Source organism: Neofelis nebulosa, chromosome 16, assembly GCF_028018385.1.
Source record: "Neofelis nebulosa isolate mNeoNeb1 chromosome 16, mNeoNeb1.pri, whole genome shotgun sequence".
NCBI classification, from domain to species: Eukaryota; Metazoa; Chordata; class Mammalia; order Carnivora; family Felidae; genus Neofelis; species Neofelis nebulosa.
In genome coordinates this window covers 31,068,064-31,089,117 of record NC_080797.1, presented here as the reverse complement: position 1 = coordinate 31,089,117, position 21,054 = coordinate 31,068,064, and the positions used below count along the sequence as shown (strand labels likewise).

Genomic DNA, 21,054 nt, shown 5'->3' with positions numbered 1-21,054 from the left:
TATCAATGTTTTTACCTCAGCATCCCAATTCGGAGAATTCAAGGAAGTAACCAGAAATGTATATACAGCAATAATGATAAGTAAAAATAACCACTACACTTTACTGAGCACATATTCTATCCCAAAGCACTGCACATACTTTACAAAGATTACCATCTCACTTAATTCTGAATATTATCTTCATTTCCTAGACGAGAAAACAGAGGCTTATAAGTTAAGTGACTGTAAGACCTGGTAAGTGTGGTGGAGCTGTGATTCCAAGGTAGATCTATTTGAAACCTAAGCCCAAGTTCCCAGCCAACAGAATATGATGCTACTCTAAGAAAAATCTAGTAAGAAAATGGGGACGGTGATTTCTCTAGTTTGATAGTTCTAAAGAATATTATTTTTCATTGTGAAAAAACCTGGAAACAAACTAAATGTCCAGCAAAAGGCGAATATTTCAATGAATATCCTACAGGGGCGTCTGGGTGACAGTCGCTTGAACGTCCAACTTCAGCTCAGGTCATGATCTTGTGGTTCCTGAGTTCGAGACCTGCATTGGGCTCGCTGTTGTCAGCACAGAGCCTGCTTCAGATCCCCTGTCTCCCTCTCTGTCCCTTCCCTGCTCATACTCTCTCAAAAATGAATAAAAACATTAAAAATAAATAAATGAACATTATACAGTTATTGACATAATACTGAGATACGTTTTAATGACACGGAAAAAGGCTCGTAATAGATTAAATGAAAAAAGCAGGTTTCAAACAGTATGTCCAGGGGCACCTGGTGGCTCAGTCAGTTGAGTGTCTGACTCTTGATTTCATCTCAGGTCATGACTTCAGGGTTCATGGGACTGAGCTCCACCCTGGGCTCCGTGCTATTGGCGTGGAGCCTGCTTGAGATTCTCTCTCTGCCCCTCCCCTGCTTGTGCTCTCTTTCTCTCAAATAATAAAATAAACTTAAAAAAAAAACCCAAAACCCAGTACGTCCAGTGTGATCCCCCATACACAATGCATGTGTATGTGTGTCGAAGCATACAAGAAAGTTGAAAGATAAACATGGATTCTTTTTCTTTTCTTCTGTGTTCTTTTCTGTATTTTTAAAATTATTTTTGTGATCAGGAAAAGCTACATCTTTGGGGAGGGGGGTAGAACTCAAAAAGAAAGAAATGTCCTCTCCACAATCAATAAAAAATTATAGATTATTTGTGCTCTGGGGAAAAAAAGAAACAAAGAAAGAAAACATCTTCTTCCCATCCTTACACTAAAAATGGAGGAAAGATTACAGCAGTGGGAGGTAGACCAGAAGCACTAAGGAATGGCATTTATATTTCATTTTCAAAAGCAGCCTGGAAGACTTAGCACCTTTAGACTGGTTTGAGCCCTCAGGCGTTTGTCAACCTATCATTAGGCAACAATGTGAAAACTATTTGCAGGGTAGGATTTTGCAATATTTCTGATATATTTCTAAGACTCCTAGGCTTCATTCTTTGTTCTGTACTTTAGTTACAGGGAATGACTTTTTTTCTTTTTCTTTTTTTTTTTTTGTCAAGAAAAACCGAAAAGTCTAATAGGAATTTATAATACTGATGACATGGAAATAATTTTTGTAACTTTAAGGGTGCATGGATGATCCAGACAGTGAATCATGAATCGAAACAATTTTGAATAAGCTTGTATAGACACTTATTTTTATATTCCTTAGCCTTCTGCTCATCTAAAACTCTACCTTGAAAGGCTTTAACAATTTAAAGATTAAATCATAAGTTATTAAGTCATTAATTTAACCATTTAAGCCTCTAAGCCCAGCATCTATTACCTTCCCCCCTCAAGTCAATTTGCAAGAGATTAAAATAATAAAAATGATAATATCTCACACTTACAAAGCAGCTTTGATCTGTAGGAGCCTAAAGTGCTTTTTTAAAACTTTATAGAAAAACTAGGACCATCCACCCACATCTCAGAGTACATCTGAGGTAGAAGCTGGCAGCTGGTGAAAAGCAATGGAGTCATTTACCATCTGTACAGAAGACTACTATTTTTGAACAAGTATAAGGAATTAGAGGACTTAGGGAAATACAAACAGAATTAGCCGCTCAATTAAGTGGTACGTTCAATGGTCACAGGGTCCAAGGGCTATTATTTAAAGTTTCACCACGGGGCGCCTGGGTGGCGCAGTCGGTTAAGCGTCCGACTTCAGCCAGGTCACGATCTCGCGGTCCGTGAGTTCGAGCCCCGCGTCAGGCTCTGGGCAGATGGCTCGGAGCGTGGAGCCTGTTTCCGATTCTGTGTCTCCCTCTGTCTCTGCCCCTCCCCCGTTCATGCTCTGTCTCTCTCTGTCCCAAAAATAAATAAAAAACGTTGAAAAAAAAAAAAATTTTTTTAAAAAAATAAAGTTTCACCAGAGGAAGTTGTTTAAGGGTTCCCCTGAGAAGGAAAAAACTAAAAAAGAAAAGCAACCCCTACCTACATTAGGGAAGTTACTGGTTCTAGTGATTCCGTCTAGATTTTCCCCAGAAGGACAGGTACTACCGGTGTCACCTCAGACACAGAAAAAACTATGACATTTAGGTTCTTTTTGTGTCTTTTTGGGTTCTCTTTCACACCCAATTTCAAAGACCTTTATAAAGAATGTTGATCTGGGGTGGATTAAATGGGTGACGGGCGTTAAGGAGGGCACTTTTCAGGATGAGCACTAGGTGTTCTATGTAAGAGATGAATCACCGGGTTCTACTCCTGAAGCCAAGACTACTCTGTATGAACTAACTTGAAAATAAATTCATTAAAAAAAATAAATTAAAAAAAAAAACCTAGAATATTTATCTTGATGTTACAGTGTGTAGGAGAAGAATCCTGGTTCAAGCTCTGCCCCCTCCACCCATTTCAAGCACCTTATACCAACAATCTTCTGCCACCTGCACAAACGAGAAGCTGACTTCTCAATTTATATGTATTTTAAAATATATTTTCCTCTTCTGTCTTTTCCCTTAAGAAACCCCTAAAGTCATATCCTATATCTTTATAAAGTGGGAGCCTAGGAACAAGGTAAAAGAACTCCTGAGCTATCTTTACCAGGCTGCACTCCAATTCTCAAGGCTCTTTTCTCGGATTCTGATTTTCCCACATTTCATTAACTTAGAGTCAGTTCATATCCATAAAAGTTCAAGCATGAAAAATAGGATTTAAGTAGGAGAAATACTTCGACTAGATATAAAAAATAACTTCTTCACTGTCGGGGAGTACTCCAAATCAGAATATCGACGGGAACACTGGCTCCCAAGTAACAGCCATTAAGTCTTATCAGTGATTTTTGTGTTTTTAAAGAGCAGCCACTTGCTATCCCAGAGGCCTTACACGGCACTTGCTCAAATGTAAGAGATGGTCTTAGAGTCCTTTCAGCTCTGGGACTCTGTTCTATGTTGCTCTTCCTTTCACTGACGGTTCAAAGTAGTCATATTAAGAAGGCGACAAATGGCACTTGGAAAGAAAAAGAAAGATGAGGACTGCATCGAGTCGCCAAGCAGATTGTGATCATTACCTACTATATCACCATCCTTTTGTAGGGGACTTGAGAATAGCTTTCCAATGATCTACCTCTGTTCTTTCCCAAACCACACAACCTAACTGATCTCCAAAAGTTTGATTTTGTACATTGATTAAAAAAAAAAAAAATCCTAAATGAATTTGCTCCACTCTACTCAAATACTTTTAACCTGATCTTTCTTTCAATCAAGTCGATACAAACTTAAGAGATGAAAATTAATAGTAATACGTATTAAACAAAACATAACTTAGAAGATAAAGGAATGCTAATAAAAATGCATTACAAAGTTAAATCTATCTAAACAGTCCCGTTTCCCCCCAAATTCTGCTGATAATTTAGTTCCACTTGAGAAGAACATAGCTGCTATGGCTTTTACATATATACAGGTACAAAGATAGACAGATATGTACATGTGTACACACATGTATCTAAGAGATAGGAGATTCAAATGAAAGCAAAAATCTTGATACCTTCTTCATGGCCTGACACTTGGCTGTCTCAGAAAAGCCAATCATCTTATCAGGAGAGCAGATCTTGATGAAGGGGAAGTTGGATTCCTCTGCAATCTTTGCAGCTAAAGCAGTCTTCCCACTATGAGGAGGGCCTGCATAAAGATATGAGCAAGTCAGGGGAAAAAAGCCAAACCAAGCAAAGGGGAATAAAACAAGTTTAAACTTTTATCCACAATGTACTGAGGTCTCAACTAGTTGCTCATTAACATTTCCTGACACAATTTCACAGCAGACATGTTTTCTCTTATTTATTAGCAACTAAACTTAATGAACTGATTAGCATTTCTCAAAGGTATGATGAAATACATTCCTTCTTTCTTTCTCATAGTCTTAATCTTTCAAACTTCTGGCTAAATATATAATATGCAAGGGTTTTGTTTCTTAAAAAAAAAAAAAAAGAAGAAGAAGAATACCTTCAAACACATTATCTGTCCTATGTTATTAGTTCTACCAAATCACTTGTCTAATAAACAAATACGACCTTCTTAGGAGATAATATTGTGGGCAGGGGAAACTGCCTTATTAGAAGCAAATACGACTTTAAAAGCTAAAATTTTAAAGATTTAGGCCTTCGCATAAAGGCAGCCAAATCTATAAGCTTAACTGCATTTAGACATCTTCTTCTCCTTCCCTTCTGTGAAATGGAAGATGTGTCCCTTTTCCACCCATAAACCAACCGATTCTTCCTTCCCATCTTCTCAAGAACCTGACATTCTGACTGTATCCTCTTCCCCATATGTTCCATCTCTTCGTCTTCCCTGGTCTTTCCAATAGCATTTAAGCACATTTTAGCACAAAGCAAAAAAACTTTCTGGACTTCACACCCCTCAACATTAGTCTTGCTTCTCCCTTCAAAATGAAACTTCTCTAAACAATTATCTACACTGGCTGCCACTTTTCATTTTCCCTCCATTCTCAAACAAATGCTATGGTTTCCATTCCCATTACATGGAACAGGCTCCTATCTGGGTCATCAATGACCTCTATGTCACCAAATCCAACAGACACTTTATCTGTTGGCCTCTTAGGAATATTTGATACAATGGGAGAACTCTTCTCTTTTTAAAAATACTTTTCTTGGCTTCTGTAACAGCACCTTCTCTTCTCCCCCTCTTACCTCCCTGGTTACTCTTGCTCAGTCTTTGTCAACTCTTCCTGCTTTACTTGCTTCTTAAATGTTGACAAACCTCAGAGATCAGTTCCAAGACCCCTTTTCTTCTCAACCTACTCCCTTTCTGTAAGTAACCTCACCCAACCACCATGGATTCAACAACAGTCTATACACAGACAACTCATAAATGTTATTGTCAGCCAGACCTCTCTTCTGAGCCCACATATCCAATGGGCTGCTCAACATTTCCAATTCAATTATTCTATAGGAACCTCAATCTCAACATGTCCAAAACTGAACTCAAAACCTTTCTTCTTAAAATCTGCTTCTCCACTAGTGTTCCCAATCTTAGTACACAGCACCATTTACCAGGTTGTGTATACTAGAAACCTGGTGATCATGTTTGATACCTCTCCCCATATTCAATCTAGTTATTTAATATTTCTAAGCTTCAGCTTCCCCATCTACAAGATAGGGATAACAGAAGCATCTGCCTTCATAGGATTGAAGTGGGGTTTAAATAAGATAGTGTATGCCAAGTGTTAGTAGAGTGACTAACCAATAATAACAATTCAAAGAATGTTAGCTTAATTATGAGTAATAACAATGATTATTATAAATCCTCTTTCCTTCTACCTCCTAAATATTTCTCAAAATGGTCTGCTTATCTCCATCTCCACTACCAGGATGTTACTTCAAACCACAATCAAGTTTCATCAAGGTGCATTAATGCGACTGCTTCTAACCATTGGTTTCCCCTGTATCTTTTTTGACTCTCCAATCCATTCTCTGTCACAAAGCGGTCACGACATTTTGAAAATACAAACCTTATCATGTCACTTTACTGCTGAAAACCCTATAAACTGCCCCTCAGACAGAGACTAAATCTTTAATATGGCCCACAAGGCTGTGCATGAACTGGCTCCTGTCTACTTCTTTGGTTTCATGCCTAGCCACTCTCCTTTTCTCTCTCTTTCTTTCTTTTTTTCTCTTTCTTCCTTCCTTTTTTTTTTTTTTTATATCTATTTTTGAGAGACAGAAAGAGTATGAGTGGGGGAGGGGCAGAGAGACAGGGAGACACAGAAACTGCACAGAGGGAGCACAGAGCCTGGCATGGAGCTCGAACCTACAAACCACGAAATCATGACCTGAGCCGAAGGTGGACGCTCAACCAACTGAGCCACCCAGGAGCCCTTCCTTTTCTGTTTCCATCTCCTTCCCATCCAGGGCTTTTCACATGCTGGTCCCTCCACCTAGAACATCTTCCCCAATTACTTTGCTCAGCCAGTTTCTCATCCTTCCGGTCTTGGCTTAATGTGTTTCAGGGAGCTTTCACTCCCAGACCTTTGAAAGGAGTTAGATTCCTCTGTCATGTGGACTCACCAAACTTTTCTCTTGTTGTACTAATCATAACTGTAAACAAGTTAACTGGTGAACAGAATGTCCTTAGCTTTTTGTCTACTTGGCAAACTCCTAACTAATCCTTCCAAGTCTAAATTAAACACCACCTTTAGCTTTCTTTGATCATCCTGTGCAAAATGACTTGCATTCACACACACCTTCACATATACACTATAGTTAAGAATTTGTTTACATGGGGGCGCCTGGGTGGCTTCGTGGGTTAAGGGTCTGACTTTGGCTCAGGTCATGATCTCACAGTTCATGAGTTCGAGCCCCACATGGGGCTCTGTGCTGACAGCTCAGAGCCTGGAGTCTGCTTCAGATTCTGTGTCTCCTTCTCTCTCTGCCCTTCCCTGGTTTGTGCTCTGTCCCCCTCTCATCTCAAAAATAAACAAACAGGGGCGCCTGGGTGGCGCAGTCGGTTAAGCGTCCGACTTCAGCCAGGTCACGATCTCGCGGTCCGTGAGTTCGAGCCCCACGTCAGGCTCTGGGCTGATGGCTCGGAGCCTGGAGCCTGTTTCCGATTCTGTGTCTCCCTCTCTCTCTGCCCCTCCCCCGTTCATGCTCTGTCTCTCTCTGTCCCAAAAATAAATAAAAAATGTTGAAAAAAATAAAAAAAAAAATAAAAAAAAAAATAAACAAACATTAAAATAAAAAAAATTAAAAAAAAAAAAAAAGAATTTGTTTACATGTTTTTTTTAATGACCAGACTGAACTCTGTGAATGTCTTTATATCCCCAGCAACTGGTTCAATACCTAAAACATTTTGCTCAATGAATACTTATTTAATTGAATTAAGTATTATGTGGTATCATAATCACAGCCTACTACATAATATTTAGTGAATATTTATTTAATCAAGTTGATTACTATGTGGTATCACACAGTCTATTAAGTAACAGAAGTTTCAATGCAATTCTATAAGAAAACTAGTTACTATCATTCGTCAGTAACATGCCCCCCACCCAACTTTAATTTGTGTACAATATTGGTACATAAACTGGATTGCTATTTTTAGATCATGAATAGGTTTTAAACTGAAAAAAATTCATTTTTCTGGAATGTGCTAAATAAATAACTTTGTAAAAGTGCTTTTTTTTTTTTAAAACTTTTAATGCCATCTCTTCATTCTTTCTCACCTTCCAAAAGGACGCTAACCAGGGGTGTACGATCACTATTTTTAGTCTGCTGAACCAGCAGCTCCCCATCTTCTAGAACTCGAGTAACTGGATCGCCCCATTTGATAATACCATTCATAATGTAACTTGCATAATCCTCTTGGTTTGTGCCAAATGCCTATGGAGGAAAATTATAATTTAAAGCATTTTGAGTGCCAGTATAAAAACTAAAATTCCCAAAAATATAAAAGATGAGTAATAATTCCTACATATTAAAAGTATTGAGCAATATCCCACATTAATGTAAAAAGCCTGAAAAGCAAATAAAAACAAACAAAAAACCATTATCTTATAATTTCTCATTTAAACTTTTACCCAACGGTGGTGGGGAGGAAGCTGTTTTGGGTGACTTAACAGAATAAAACAAAGATTCTAGGGTCAGATTCTACAAGAGCCCAAGCCCTTGTAACCCCTGAGAAAGGGTAGGTTCCAATGTGCTTGTTTCTATGAGGAGTACACTGGTTGTGTCCTTCTGTTAAGAACAAAGGGAGAAAGAGATTATGGACTTACAACTTAGAAACAGTTGGCTCAGCAGACAAAGACACTATCCTGACATTGACTGTCGGTGTCATGGATTAAAATGGGAAATGAGATGGCATTGAGGAGATCTTGTCCACATCAGCTTGGTGGTGGGGGACATAAGTTAAATGGCACCAAGGTAAGTTTATGTGTGTAAATGTAAGATTTAGAATGAGGTAGAAATGAGCAACTATAATGAAAGACTAAAGTATCAGAAAAAGGAAATAAAAGCAATCACTATATATAATAATTTTATGTGTGCTTGCTACATATTAGAGCTTAAATCACATCCCTCTTCATTTGCAACTTCTAGTTTTAAATTGTAACTCCCACCAAACCAGCTGCCAAGGGTAATCAGTAACTTTAGTACTTAGCGACTTAATGGAATTGTGTTTTTAAAAGGTTAACAAGTGAAGAAATGAGTAGGAAAACATAACTCAACGTAATCTAAAGGTCACATATCTTGAGAACTTCAAATTTTAAAAATTTACCACATCCCTCAAAAAGTCAATTTTTCATTATCCAACATATGGAATGATTTTAACAGCTCTTTAGAACTTGCACCTCACAGATAGTCATCCTCTGTAATACTGTCTCAACAACATACAGTGGTCTCATTACTCTGTTACTTTGCCACCAAATCATTTTGCAGACCACACTTTTGTCCTTGAATGCACTAATCCTTTGATTCCTGTGCACAGAAGAAAGTTATCATTCCCTGTTTTGGATATGAGAAACTTGATGGCCCTGTAAAAAGTTATAAAGGAGGAGTCTAGTAAGCACTTGTTGAATGGCTATTGAAGGAAATATACAGATTGGCTGGCTTTTTGTCTTTAATTATTCCAAGTATATGCTGTAAGCTTCATAGCAGCAGCTTTAAGATACCTGAACCTGGAAACAGTGACCCTCCAGGCTAACCATATATATGAGTCTTCCTTACTCATTCTGTCATTATATTTTCTGTTTTATCCCCTGGACCCTTGGAACAAATAAAAGGAAGTTATTAATTACTTAACTAAGCAAGTTATCTCAGCTTCTCCTTCCTGGTAGCCAAATTATTTGTCATTAAAAAAATCTTGGAATAGATCAGTTAGGCTGGGCTCTAATATTTTTGGTAACTATTACGAATGATAACAGCAAAAGATGAAATCATTTCCAATGCTCAGTAAGTTAAAGTAATTATTTTATATTTAAAAGTCACAACAGTCATAAAAAAGTAGACAGGGCTAAAACAAATTGATTTTAGTCTTCAAAGGAGGTACTTGCAACACATAACTATTAAGAATATATAAAGAACTTGAACAGACCAAATAAAGAATAAATAATACAACAGAAAAACAGGCAAAAGACATGAATAGCATTTCACAGAAGACACTCATATAGCCAATAAACATACACAGAGATACTTAAATTCATAGGTGATCAGTGAACTGCAAATCAAGGCCAAAATGAGAGCTCATTTTACATTCGACTGAATGGCAAAAATGAAGTCCGAGAGTACCAAGTGTTATGAGATGGTGATCTCCCCATCATGAGGAATAATTTCAATTTAAGTACTAATTACCCAGCCATCAGCATTAATGTGCAAATATTTCTCCTACTGGACACTTCCAATCCTGAGATTTCCTGATTTTTAAAAGTACATACCATATAACCTCACAGAATATTGGGTAAAATGGCGATTGTGGGTTTGTTTGTTTTTAGTTTATCCATCACTCAATATCCATACTCACTGGTTTGATATCATTCTCCAAAGAAGCAAGAAAGTCTCCTCTTGTCACCTGCAGGCTCTCTGCTTTCTCCATGTCCACCTCTACTTTAGTGCTGGCCTAATCAGGAATGAAAACAAAAATGTAAGGCCTTCCAAGATTTAAGACTATTTTCAGTCTAAGAATGTAATACCTGGGGACTTTTTTAAAAAGCATATTTTCACAGACAAAAGACATCTCTCTCAAATTCACAAACATACATAACTTTTGCCTGAACAATTCCCCTTCTAGGGATTTATCCCAGGAGTATATCCACAAATGTATGCAAAGTTACATGTATCAGGATATCTGTTAGAGTAATTTGTAATAGCAGAAGATTAGAAGCAAATTAAGTGTCTACCAGAGGGTACCAGTTACGTACATTAGGACACATTTGGACCAAAGAACGCTGGAGAGTTTTGGGTTTTTTTTCCTTCAAAATAAGGCACAAGGAGGAGAAAATACATGCAAAGGGTCTCTAAGAACAGTGGTTCTCGGGGCGCCTGGGTGGCTCAGTCGGTTGAGCGTCCGACTTCGGCTCAGGTCACGATCTCACGGTTTGTGAGTTCGAGCCCCGCGTCAGGCTCTGGGCTGATGGCTCAGAGCCTGGAGCCTGCTTCCGATTCTGTGTCTCCCTCTCTCTCTGCCCCTCCCCCATTCATGCTCTGTCTCTCTCTGTCTCAAAAATAAATAAACATTAAAAAAATTAAAAAAAAAAAAAAAAAAAAAAAGAACAGTGGTTCTCATCCTTGGCTACATACGGAATAACCTCTAGAGCCTTTAAAGATACACAGAAGCCCAGCCCCACTCCCTTCAGGATTTTGATCTGACAGGTTCAACAGAGGGTCCACGCATTTATAGTTTTAAAAAGTGCCACGGGTGATTCTAATACTCAGCTAGGTTTGTGAACCATTATTCCAGAAGACCAAGGTCCTACAATTTTGCTTTGTGCTCATACTTTGTGCCAGCTCCAAATATTCTGCTTACTGCACCTGGAGCTAGCACTTAGAACAGACATCTGGAGAAGCATCAAGGCCTTTATCAGCACTTGGAGCTGCCTGGACCTGATGAGTGATTGAGACACTAGCACATTTTTTAACGCGACTGGGCTCACTCCCAAGAGCACGAGGCAAGTGAGTCTAATTTGTAAATGGCACTGTGTTTTTTAAAAAAGGTATCTTCACAAACATCTGACTATAAAACAAAAGTAAATTAAGCAATATTAACCTTCCATTGATTATTATAAAACACGAGTCGTGTTCCTTTAGGAACAGATTGTTGAGACAAATGAAACGACAAACATCTTGTAAAAAGTCAGACTAAGGGGATAAAAGGAACTATGTCAGAAACCGGATCAAGACAGGAAAACAGAATACATTTATTTATCTCCCTTCCTGCCCCAAATCCCATGAAATGACAGAAAGTGAAAGAGAAAGGTTAAAAAGCATAGAAGACATATCCAAAAATTTAACAGAGAGGACTCTCAGAAGGAGAGAAGAGAAAGGATGATAGAGAAACGAACAATAAGAGACAGAAGAAAAAATGTTCTCCGCAACCGAAGGAGTGTCTTTGCAGTTTAAAAGATTCAATGAGTGCTCATTAGATAAATGAAAAAAACCCACATCTGTCTAGACACACTGCTATAAACTATCAGAACACCAAAGGTGAGGGGGAGAAGTCCTAGACAACTTTTTGGTGACAAAAACAGGTTACCTGCAAAGAAACCAGAGTAAAACTGGCATATCTCTCACTAGCAACACTAGAAACAAGAAGAGAACACATACCCAGCTGTCTCCCCTAAAGAATGATTCTCACATATACTTAGGGAGGCATAGGCAAGCATTTTCACAATAGTTATTATGCACTGTTCTGGACACTAGAGACATAACAATTCAAAACAGGGTTCCTGCCCTCATGGATCTTACATTTTAGATTGTTGTAATATTCTAGAATACTGTGCATTTGTCCAAAATAATGAAGACTTGTGCATACTGATGGAAAGTTACCCAATATATATTGCCAAGTGAAAAATATAAACTGCAGAATAATTCCATTAAAATCTTTTTTAAAAAGCACACATCTGTATGACTGTAAATGTAGAGAAAAGATTATAAAGATACATCCCAAATGTTGGCTACCTCTGGAGAGGGAAAGACAAGGGGTATTGGAGACAGCTTTTCTCACTTTTCCCTATATAATCTGGCATCTGGAATCTCCTACAAAACATTTATTCATACATTTATGTATGTATGTATGTATGTATGTATTTTGAGAGAGAGAGAGAGGAAGCATGAATAGGGGAGGGGTAGAGAGAGGGAGAGAGAAAGAAAGCATGAGTAGGGGAGGGGTAGAGAGAGGGAGAGAGAGAGAATCCCAAGCAGGCTCCACACTGTCAGCAAGGAGCTTGATGCAGGGCTTGAACCTATGAACCGTGAGATCATGGCCTGAGCTGAAGTAAGATGCTTAATCAACTGAGCCACCCAGGCGCCATTTCTAAGTTACTTCACATTTCTAAGTTAAAGAAAGGAAATGGTGTTACAGGAAACAGCACCTCTATGAAAAAAATTATAATGCTCAGTTCACAATATAGACATCTCTATAGTGCTTTATAGGTTATAAAGTATGTTTGCATATATTTTCTCATTTCATCATACCCATTATCTCATTTTATCCTACACAAGCCCGTACGTTTTCTTACATTAAGGGTAGGATAATTTAACTAAGGGATATAAGGTTTCCTTCCCAGGTAATCTTACATAAAGGTTTTAAACTCTGATTAAAACTTTTTGACACATCTTAAAGGATTTGACAAGGTGTAAACTCTCAGGTGGAAGTGAAGGAGCTCTGACAGAATCACATTAAGACCCCAGTGAAGCCACCAGCCTCGTTCCAAATGTCCCCGCTCTATATAGCCCTGAACTTTTATTATGATGTTTTATGTGCTGGTTTCCTCTGCTAGTGAAACTAAATTCAAATGATAGAAACATATAACAGTATGAAGGGAAAATCTTACCTTTCCACATTTGCCAAAAAGTATGACAGATTTCAGGACTGAAACTGTGTGAAACTTGTCTTTTCGCCATTAAGAAAGGGCTCACTCAATGAATTAAAAGTAAATTAGATGGCTAGGGGAGTTATTTTAGAACAAATTTTTGTTAGGTGCTACAGGAATTTTAGAAGTTACCTAATTGTAAACAATCAATATTCTAAATTATTCCTACCTCTTCATTAAAATAAGTTTCCTAAGGACTTCTCTTAGCTAACTTTTACTATTTTGTCAAAATTGGTAAAATCTAATTTTAAAATATTCTACAATTCTGAGATGAACATAAGGGAAGGGAAGCAAAAATAATATAAAAACAGGGAGGGGGACAAAACATAAGAGACTCTTAAATATGGAGAACAAACTGAGGGTTACTGGAGGGGGTTGTGGGAGGGGGGATGGGCTAAATGGGTTAAGGGGCATTAAGGAATCTGCTCCTGAAATCATTGGTGCACTATAAGCTAACTAACTGGGATGTAAATTAAAAAAATAAAATAAAATAAAGTAACATATTCTACAATTCTGAATGTTTCCTCATTCAGAAAACCTTTTCTCATTTGTCTGAATTACTGTGATTTTTTTCTACATTTTATTTATAACAGCTAATCAATATAGAAGAGGCAACATCTTTCAACTTATACCTGCAGAAACTAATAAGCTTGTATTTCAACACAAGCAAATTATCAAGTGGTCACCCTTAAATTTCATAACCTTTTAAATCTGACCTTTCAAAGTTCTTATCATTCCTCTCAAATTAAGGGCAGAATGACCTTAATCAATCAAAATTCTACAGAAAATAAGAAATAATGTTATTGAAATTGTGTAAGCATAAATCAGAGCTTTGATTCAGGTGGAAAGTGTCTGTGTGTTTTGTGTGCGTGCATGTCCTCAATTTACTTCCTTACAACCGATTAGAGCAGAAGAAATTTGGGTTATGAGTCTTTTCTACCTGAAGCAGAAATTCCTTTCAAGAGAAAAACAACCAAATGTCATACGAATTTCAGTTGACCACAAACATGGGTTCAAGTACAAATGACATGCACATCAGGTGTTTATGACTGGATTTTCCACTTGATTCAGAAAACTTGAAGAAAACAGTCTAACAGGGAAGACTCATTTAGTTGAGTCCACCTGAGTTTATTTAAGCCGAAATCTTTTGAAAAGGAAACAAAATAAAACCAATACTGGCTTTTTATAATGCAGAAACAGGACATTAGAACGAACAGTTGAATGCTATGGATGTTTTAAAGTTCTGTCTCAACTTTAGATCAAAAGCTTCAAATTAAACACTTATTCCTCAATCATTACTAGCAAAGCTATAAACATCTACAGCAATGGAAACACTACAACTGGACGCCTTTCGTTCAGCTGAGGAGTCTTGTTGTGAAAACAGTGTTTTGAGGACAGATTTTTTTAAATGCAGAAAAGGCAATAATAGATGTTCACGTTATTTCTTTCTGGGGACTAAGGGTTAGTGGCCTATAAGTCTCTTCCCTGAAGTCCCTTGTATTAGATATTTCATAAACACTGTAAAAAGTTAAAAGCTGTTTGATACAAAAGATACTGATCACAAGTCAATATGCATTACCTTAAGTTTGAAAGCAAAAACATGGGAAAAGTGAAGGAAAGAAAATCAACTATTTGCACTACTTCTTACTTGCAAATCTGAAGGATAACATACTCTGTACAGTGGTAACTAACACTTACAGTGAAAAAAACTGTAACTGCAAACAGTCAACAAACTCAGAAACTCAGACACTGGAAAGGATATTTATGGTATGCTCTCAAACCAGCCAATAATAACGAAATTGGAAATAATTAACATTTATCTAGTCTGTAAGGCATTTCCATCTACAGTATCTGATTTAATTTTCACAAAAACCTGATGAGGTAAGTAGTTATTTCCCCTTGACAGAAATAAAGTATAAGAATTATAATGCAGAGCCACACCTACTGACTACAAAATCTGTGATCTTTCCAACATTCCTCATTGTCTCATGTGTAGATAAACCCAACATATGCTTGAAGAATGTGTGTTTCTTTGTGAGACAATGGCTTAGAATGACATTTTGGATTAGGACTATTGTGGTAAAAATTACAAGTGACTAAGAAAATAATCTGGTGGCCAGTGCATATACGAAAACTCTGATAATACACGAGCCACTGTGGATTAAACCAAGATGCACTGATGTGTTCTGAGAGATCAGTATGGTGGGGAACAATTTTCATAGCATTCACACAATTTTTCTTAGACATTTCTTAAAGCAAGGAGGAAGGATGAAGGAATGATGGATGGATGGATGGATGGATGGATGGATGGATCCATTCCATGAAGGACCCAGTACTATATTTCCACACTATCCTGACCTTTGGCATCCCTGAGCTAGAACAAAGTCACTTCTATTATGTAGGGAAATTACGACTTATAGGTAGAGCTTAATTCAGAATACATACGTGAGTTTACTAGAAATATTTACCAAACACCTGCTCTGTTCTCAGTATTTAGACCTATTTAGGGCACTGGGGGAGATTCAGACATGAATAAGATATGGACTTAAAGTCTAGAACAGGGGTTGACAAACTTTTTCCATAGAAAATGAGACAGTAATTATTTTAGGCTTTGTGGGCAATGCAGTCCTTATTGCAAATACTCAACTCTACCATTGTAGCATGAAGGCAGCCATACATAACACATAAATAAATGGGTGTGTTCCCAGAAGACATTATATATAAAAATGGGTGGTTAACTGGATATGGCCCACGGGCCATAGTTTGCTGATCCTCAGGTTAGAACGAGTGATAGGATGTTGCCAACTCCACTCTCCTCAATACTCCACTCGACACAGCTGTCAGAGTGAGCTTCTGTTTTAGCACTATGTCACTGCTATTCTTAAAACTCTTCAATGGCTTAGCACTACTCACAGGAAAAAAGTCCATACTTCTTAGCACAGTATAAAAGGCTCTTTGTGCTCCACTCCCTGCTTTAGTCTCCTGACTTGTTCCTCACAACGTCTCTCTCTACCTCCCCTCCGCTACCTTTTATGCTCAAGCGATACTGAATTACCCTAAGACACCATGCTATTTTGTGTCTCTGTTCCTTTGCCCTCTACCTAAAATGTCCTATACCACCAAGAAACACATCCGCCCAGAAATTCCTCTGTGAAGCATCCTCTCACCCCACAAGTTGACCAGCTCTGACACGCTTTCACTTCCGTAACTCTCTTGTACTTTCTGTTCCTGAATGGGGAGATTAAACTGTGAGCTGCTCAGGGGCAGGCGGTTGGTTTACTTCTTTCAGGTGTAGCATTAACTGCTAGCACAGCGTCTGGCAGAGGGTAGGTGCCGAATTAATCTACGGTGAACCAAAGTCAACTGAAGGTACCACAAAGTGATACATTAATACCTCAAGAAGGAAGACAGTACATACTTCTTGAAGGAGAACAATCAGAAAAGGTTTGAAGAAAGTGGTGGCATGTGAACTAGGTATTAAAAAGGTAAGTAAACACAGACCGTAAAGACTTCTGCAAAAGCAAAAAAGTGAAAAAATAAATTAATGTCTGATGACCAATGAGTAGTATTTCAGTTTGGCTGAAGTATGGAGAAGAACTGGGAACACATTTGGAAAGGTTAGTTCGGGGTCAGATCTAGAGGACTTTAAAGATCTGGCTAAGAAGTCCGTACTTTGTGCTGAAAGCTTCTGTAGGGCACAACAGTATGAAACAGGAAGACTAATCCAACAGAAGGTGGGTAGAAACTGAAAGACACCTGCCAAGACAGAAGCGACATTTGCCAAACGACTTGATGTAGGACACGCTGGAGTGACAGGAATTAAAGAGAATCCTGAAGTTTAAAGCCTGGGAACTTGGGATAAACAGGAAAATATGAACAAGAAGGAAAGTAGCTTAAAAAAAAAAAAAAAAAAGACAGTGAATTTGGTTTTGGAATATTAAATTTGAGACCTGATAAAACACCCAGGTAGAGATATTTAGTATAAATCTGAAAGTGGGAGAAAGAAACTTTCAAGAGATGAGATGGCAATCTGGGAGTCATCCATCCATCTGAAGAGGAGAAGGAATGATAAAGATTCGAAAGTATTTTATCAACATAAAAGTATCCTCGTATGTATTTCTATCATAATATCAATAACATTATTATACTAATTTGCAAACAGGTCCATCTGCTTGACTCTAAATTCCTTGAGAGGCGAGGTCATGGAGCTCGTGGCTCCATGAGAGACATGGCCAAACATCTGATGATGTGTCACCAGCTTAATAGTCAGAAAATAGCAGGTATTCGGTGTATGTGCTGAATGAAGCAGCCCCCATAATTCTAGCATTGTAGAGAACACAATTTCCTATGACACGTTACGACATAGCACAAACATTAAAAATAAAATCCTTCGAAATCTTCATCTTCACATGTCTATATCAGATGGCGTCAATCGAAGACAAATGTGTCAGTGGTTACCATGGGGCAGATGCCGCCATTACATTTCTTCCTGCTACTCTGAAGATCTGGCAACCGACTATTCCTATTTTTACCATGTCTCTTCTCTATCAAAAGTCAGCATTACCATAGCCCTTGGCACATGTGAAAGGAAAGAATACTGACACAGTATTTATAGAGCTGCAGGCTCCTAATTTGTTAGTGATCTTACTGACCTTTTTTTTTTTTTTTAATGTTTATTTATTTATTTGGAGAAAGAGAGAGTGCATGTGAGTGGGAGAGGGGCAGAGAGAGAAGGAGAGTCAGAATCCCAAGCAGGCTCCATGCTGCCAGCGCAGAGCCCGACGCAGGGCTTGATCCCATGAGCCCGTGAGATCATGACCTGAGACAAAATCAAGAGTCGGGTGCTCCACCGACTGAGCCCCCCAAGCGCCCTGATTTTACTGACCTTTATGTGTCGGTTCATAGCAGTGGACTGTGCCGCCCGCACCAGACCCTCCAGTTCAGCACCGCTGAAATTCTTGGTCTCTATAGCCAGTTCTTTAATGTCTACATCAGCAGAGAGTAACTGATGCCCTCTCATCCTTGCTGTGTGGATGTGAAGGATCTGTAGTCGACCCTTCTCATCTGGTAAGCCTGATAAAATTGAAAATAAAATAGAAATTATTATAATCCTAATGCTTTTCTGATAGGTACTTAAGCAGGTAAACCTGTGCTCCTCACGACATACAACTTTTCTATCTAGTGTTAAGTTACATGACTTTGCTCTTACTAATGAACTCTAAACATACACCCTTCTCCCAATCGGTGACAGACCTGCTTACCTATCTCCATTTTAACTTCCAGTCTTCCAGGTCGAAGGAGAGCCTCATCTATCAGATCTGGTCTGTTGGTCATTCCTGAGCACAAATTTTAAAACAAAACAACAAAGTTCAAAAATAAGATAAAATGTCCCTTCAGTATATGTAAGAATAATGATTTCTCAAACAAGCTAAGACATTTTATAAACATCAAATAGAAAGTCAATTATTCTCAAATAAAAATATGATTTGTTCTTGATCTGTTCTAATGAAAATACCTGAAGACTCTGCTTTAGTATTTCACTACACTGCCAATGAAATATAAATGTAATGAAAACTTCAAATATTTAAAAAGAGAATGTAAGGTTCAGAGAGGATAAGTAGCCTATCAAAGTGAGAGAGGGGCAATGTATGTGAATGTAATCTGTCCAACCTCAACGTCCCTCTCCTTTTCCGTAGGCCAATGGTTTTCAACCTTCCTAAGCAGCAGAAGTTTTGTTTTGTTTTGTTTTGTTTTGTTTCTAAAGTCATCTTAAGAAGAATCTCAGTACAGGGGCATCTGGGTGGCTCAGGTGGCTAAGCGTCTGACTTCAGCTCAGGTCGTGATCTCGCGGTTCGTGAGTTTGAGCCCCACGTTTGGGCTCTGTGCTGACAGCTTGGGGCCTGGAGCCTGCTTCGGATTCTGTGCCTCCCTCTGTCTCTACCCCTCCCCAGCTCATGCTCGGTCTGTCTCCCTCTCTCAAAAATAAATAAAAACATTTCAAAAAAAGAAGAAGAAGCAAGAAAGAAAGAAGAAGGAAGAAGGAAGAAGGAAAAAGGAAGAAGGAAGGAAGGAAGGAGGAGGAGGAAGAGGAGGAGGAGAATCTGAGTACGTGAAGCAATTAAAAGAAGTTACCACTGGGATGCATGATCTGAAGCTCACTCACAGACCCTGAGGCACCTCTGGGGCCCCTGGAGGCCTACAGGATGCAATTTGAAAACCACTGCATTACACTCTGCTGTCTTTTTCATCTTTGAGCTGTAAGCATACACCCATGAGTCACTAAAACCCATCTTTTATTTGTCCTATTAAGGCCAGACATTAAAACAGTCAAATTTTTCAATATCACTTGATTCTAATTTGGAAACATGGGCAGTACAGTGTAATTACAACCTGCTCAGATCTTAATTCAGAACCTATTTATCTCATGTTTTTGAAATCATAGAACTTTTGTTTTTTTAAAGCAAACATACCAATGACTAAGATGTTGTTCAGCTGCTCTACCCCATCAATTTTGGACAGCAACTGGTTGACGACAGTGTCATGAACTCCTGTGCTACCAGCCATGCTCCCTCTCTGCTTGCAGATGGCGTCAATTTCATCAAAGATGATTATGTGCAAACCACTGTTAGCACCAAGCTAGAAAGGGAAGAAATTATATTAAAGGTCATAACTTGAATATACTGTTAAACAAACTAATTTAAAAAAAGCAAAACAAAGCTTCCACGGATTGATTTTGCTGCATTTTGACTAATAAATACAGAAAGTATAATCAGTCATGGCTGCTGTGCTCTCAAAGGCATTCCAGAACCTCATATTTAATAGCCATAAAACAAAACTACACATTATTTACTGATGAATGTGAACAGCCCACCAAATAACAACCTGTTCAATGACACACATTTCTTCTCTCACTATTTGAAAGAAGAATTCATAATTATCAGATCCATGTCTTAAGTCAGTGAAGGGCAACTCCCTCCCATTTTCCCTGAGTTTTGGTGAGAGAACTATCCCAGCTGCAGCAGGTTTAATGTTTGTTTGTCACACTATACGGCTGTGAACAGTAACTCCACTCGGAGGCCACCTGGAAAGGGGGCAGATGAGGGAAGGAAGTGAGCACGATTCACATTCTGTTACATCACATGAAAACAGATTACTTCTTCCTAACAGTAAAGTGAGAACAGAGAGACAGTTTATAGAAGGAATAGTCAAGGGGGTGCTGTTTCTTCTGCATAGTGATTTCTGTTTGAGTTTATTGAATATAGAGTCATTATTACAAGAAAATAATTTTATGTACTGTGAACCTTTAATAGATGCAAATACTTCCAAATGCTAATAATTCACTAGGTTAAGTTAACATGGACCTTCTAACAATTTATAGTCAAGTATTTAAGTCTCCCATTAGGAACCAAAGAAGGAAGTATACTCTATACATTTTCTTTTCTTTTTTTTTAAACAACAAAAACAACAACAAAAATAACCCATCAGAGATTAACAGAATATGTGAAACCTTGACTTACATATGGTTAATATAAATGATGGGTACATGTGATTCAGGATTAGATATGGTTGGTATTCATTAACCCTCTAAAAAGGGTATAATATTTTTAATATTTACTTCATTATAAAAGCATTAGATACTAACTGAGCAGAAGTTGTAAAACAAATAGAAATAAGTTAAAAATAAACTATGTCCTATCATACCTATGATATATACTTTATAATACCTAAAGATAAATGCTGTTAACATTCTCTAGATTTATTTTTATATTTTAAATTTATTTTAGTTAAAAAATTGGGAGCTCACTGAATCTTGTATTTTCTTGAATATTAACTATTCTTTGAAAACTATTTAGGGCGCCTGGGTGGCTCAGTGGGTTGAGCATCCGACTTTGGCTCAGTCATGATTGGAGTCAGAGCCTGCTTCGGATTCCGTGCCTCCCTCTCTCTCTGCCCCTCCCCTGCTCACACTCTGTCTCTGTCTCTCTCTCAAAAATAAACAAACATTAAA

At 38.0% G+C, this 21,054-nt stretch overlaps 1 protein-coding gene across 1 annotated transcript in view; it reads right to left on the bottom strand.

Moving 5' to 3' along the window:
- NSF (N-ethylmaleimide sensitive factor, vesicle fusing ATPase) overlaps positions 1 to 21,054 on the bottom strand; it is a 150,576-nt gene that overhangs the window by 40,036 nt on the left and 89,486 nt on the right. The window contains exons 10-15 of the mRNA XM_058705386.1: positions 19,517 to 19,682; positions 18,308 to 18,382; positions 17,932 to 18,119; positions 9,980 to 10,075; positions 7,689 to 7,845; positions 3,996 to 4,129 (exon numbers count right to left, since the gene is read on the bottom strand). Coding sequence (XP_058561369.1) covers positions 3,996 to 4,129; positions 7,689 to 7,845; positions 9,980 to 10,075; positions 17,932 to 18,119; positions 18,308 to 18,382; positions 19,517 to 19,682 — 816 coding nt within the window. The remainder of the gene's footprint in view (positions 1 to 3,995; positions 4,130 to 7,688; positions 7,846 to 9,979; positions 10,076 to 17,931; positions 18,120 to 18,307; positions 18,383 to 19,516; positions 19,683 to 21,054) is intronic.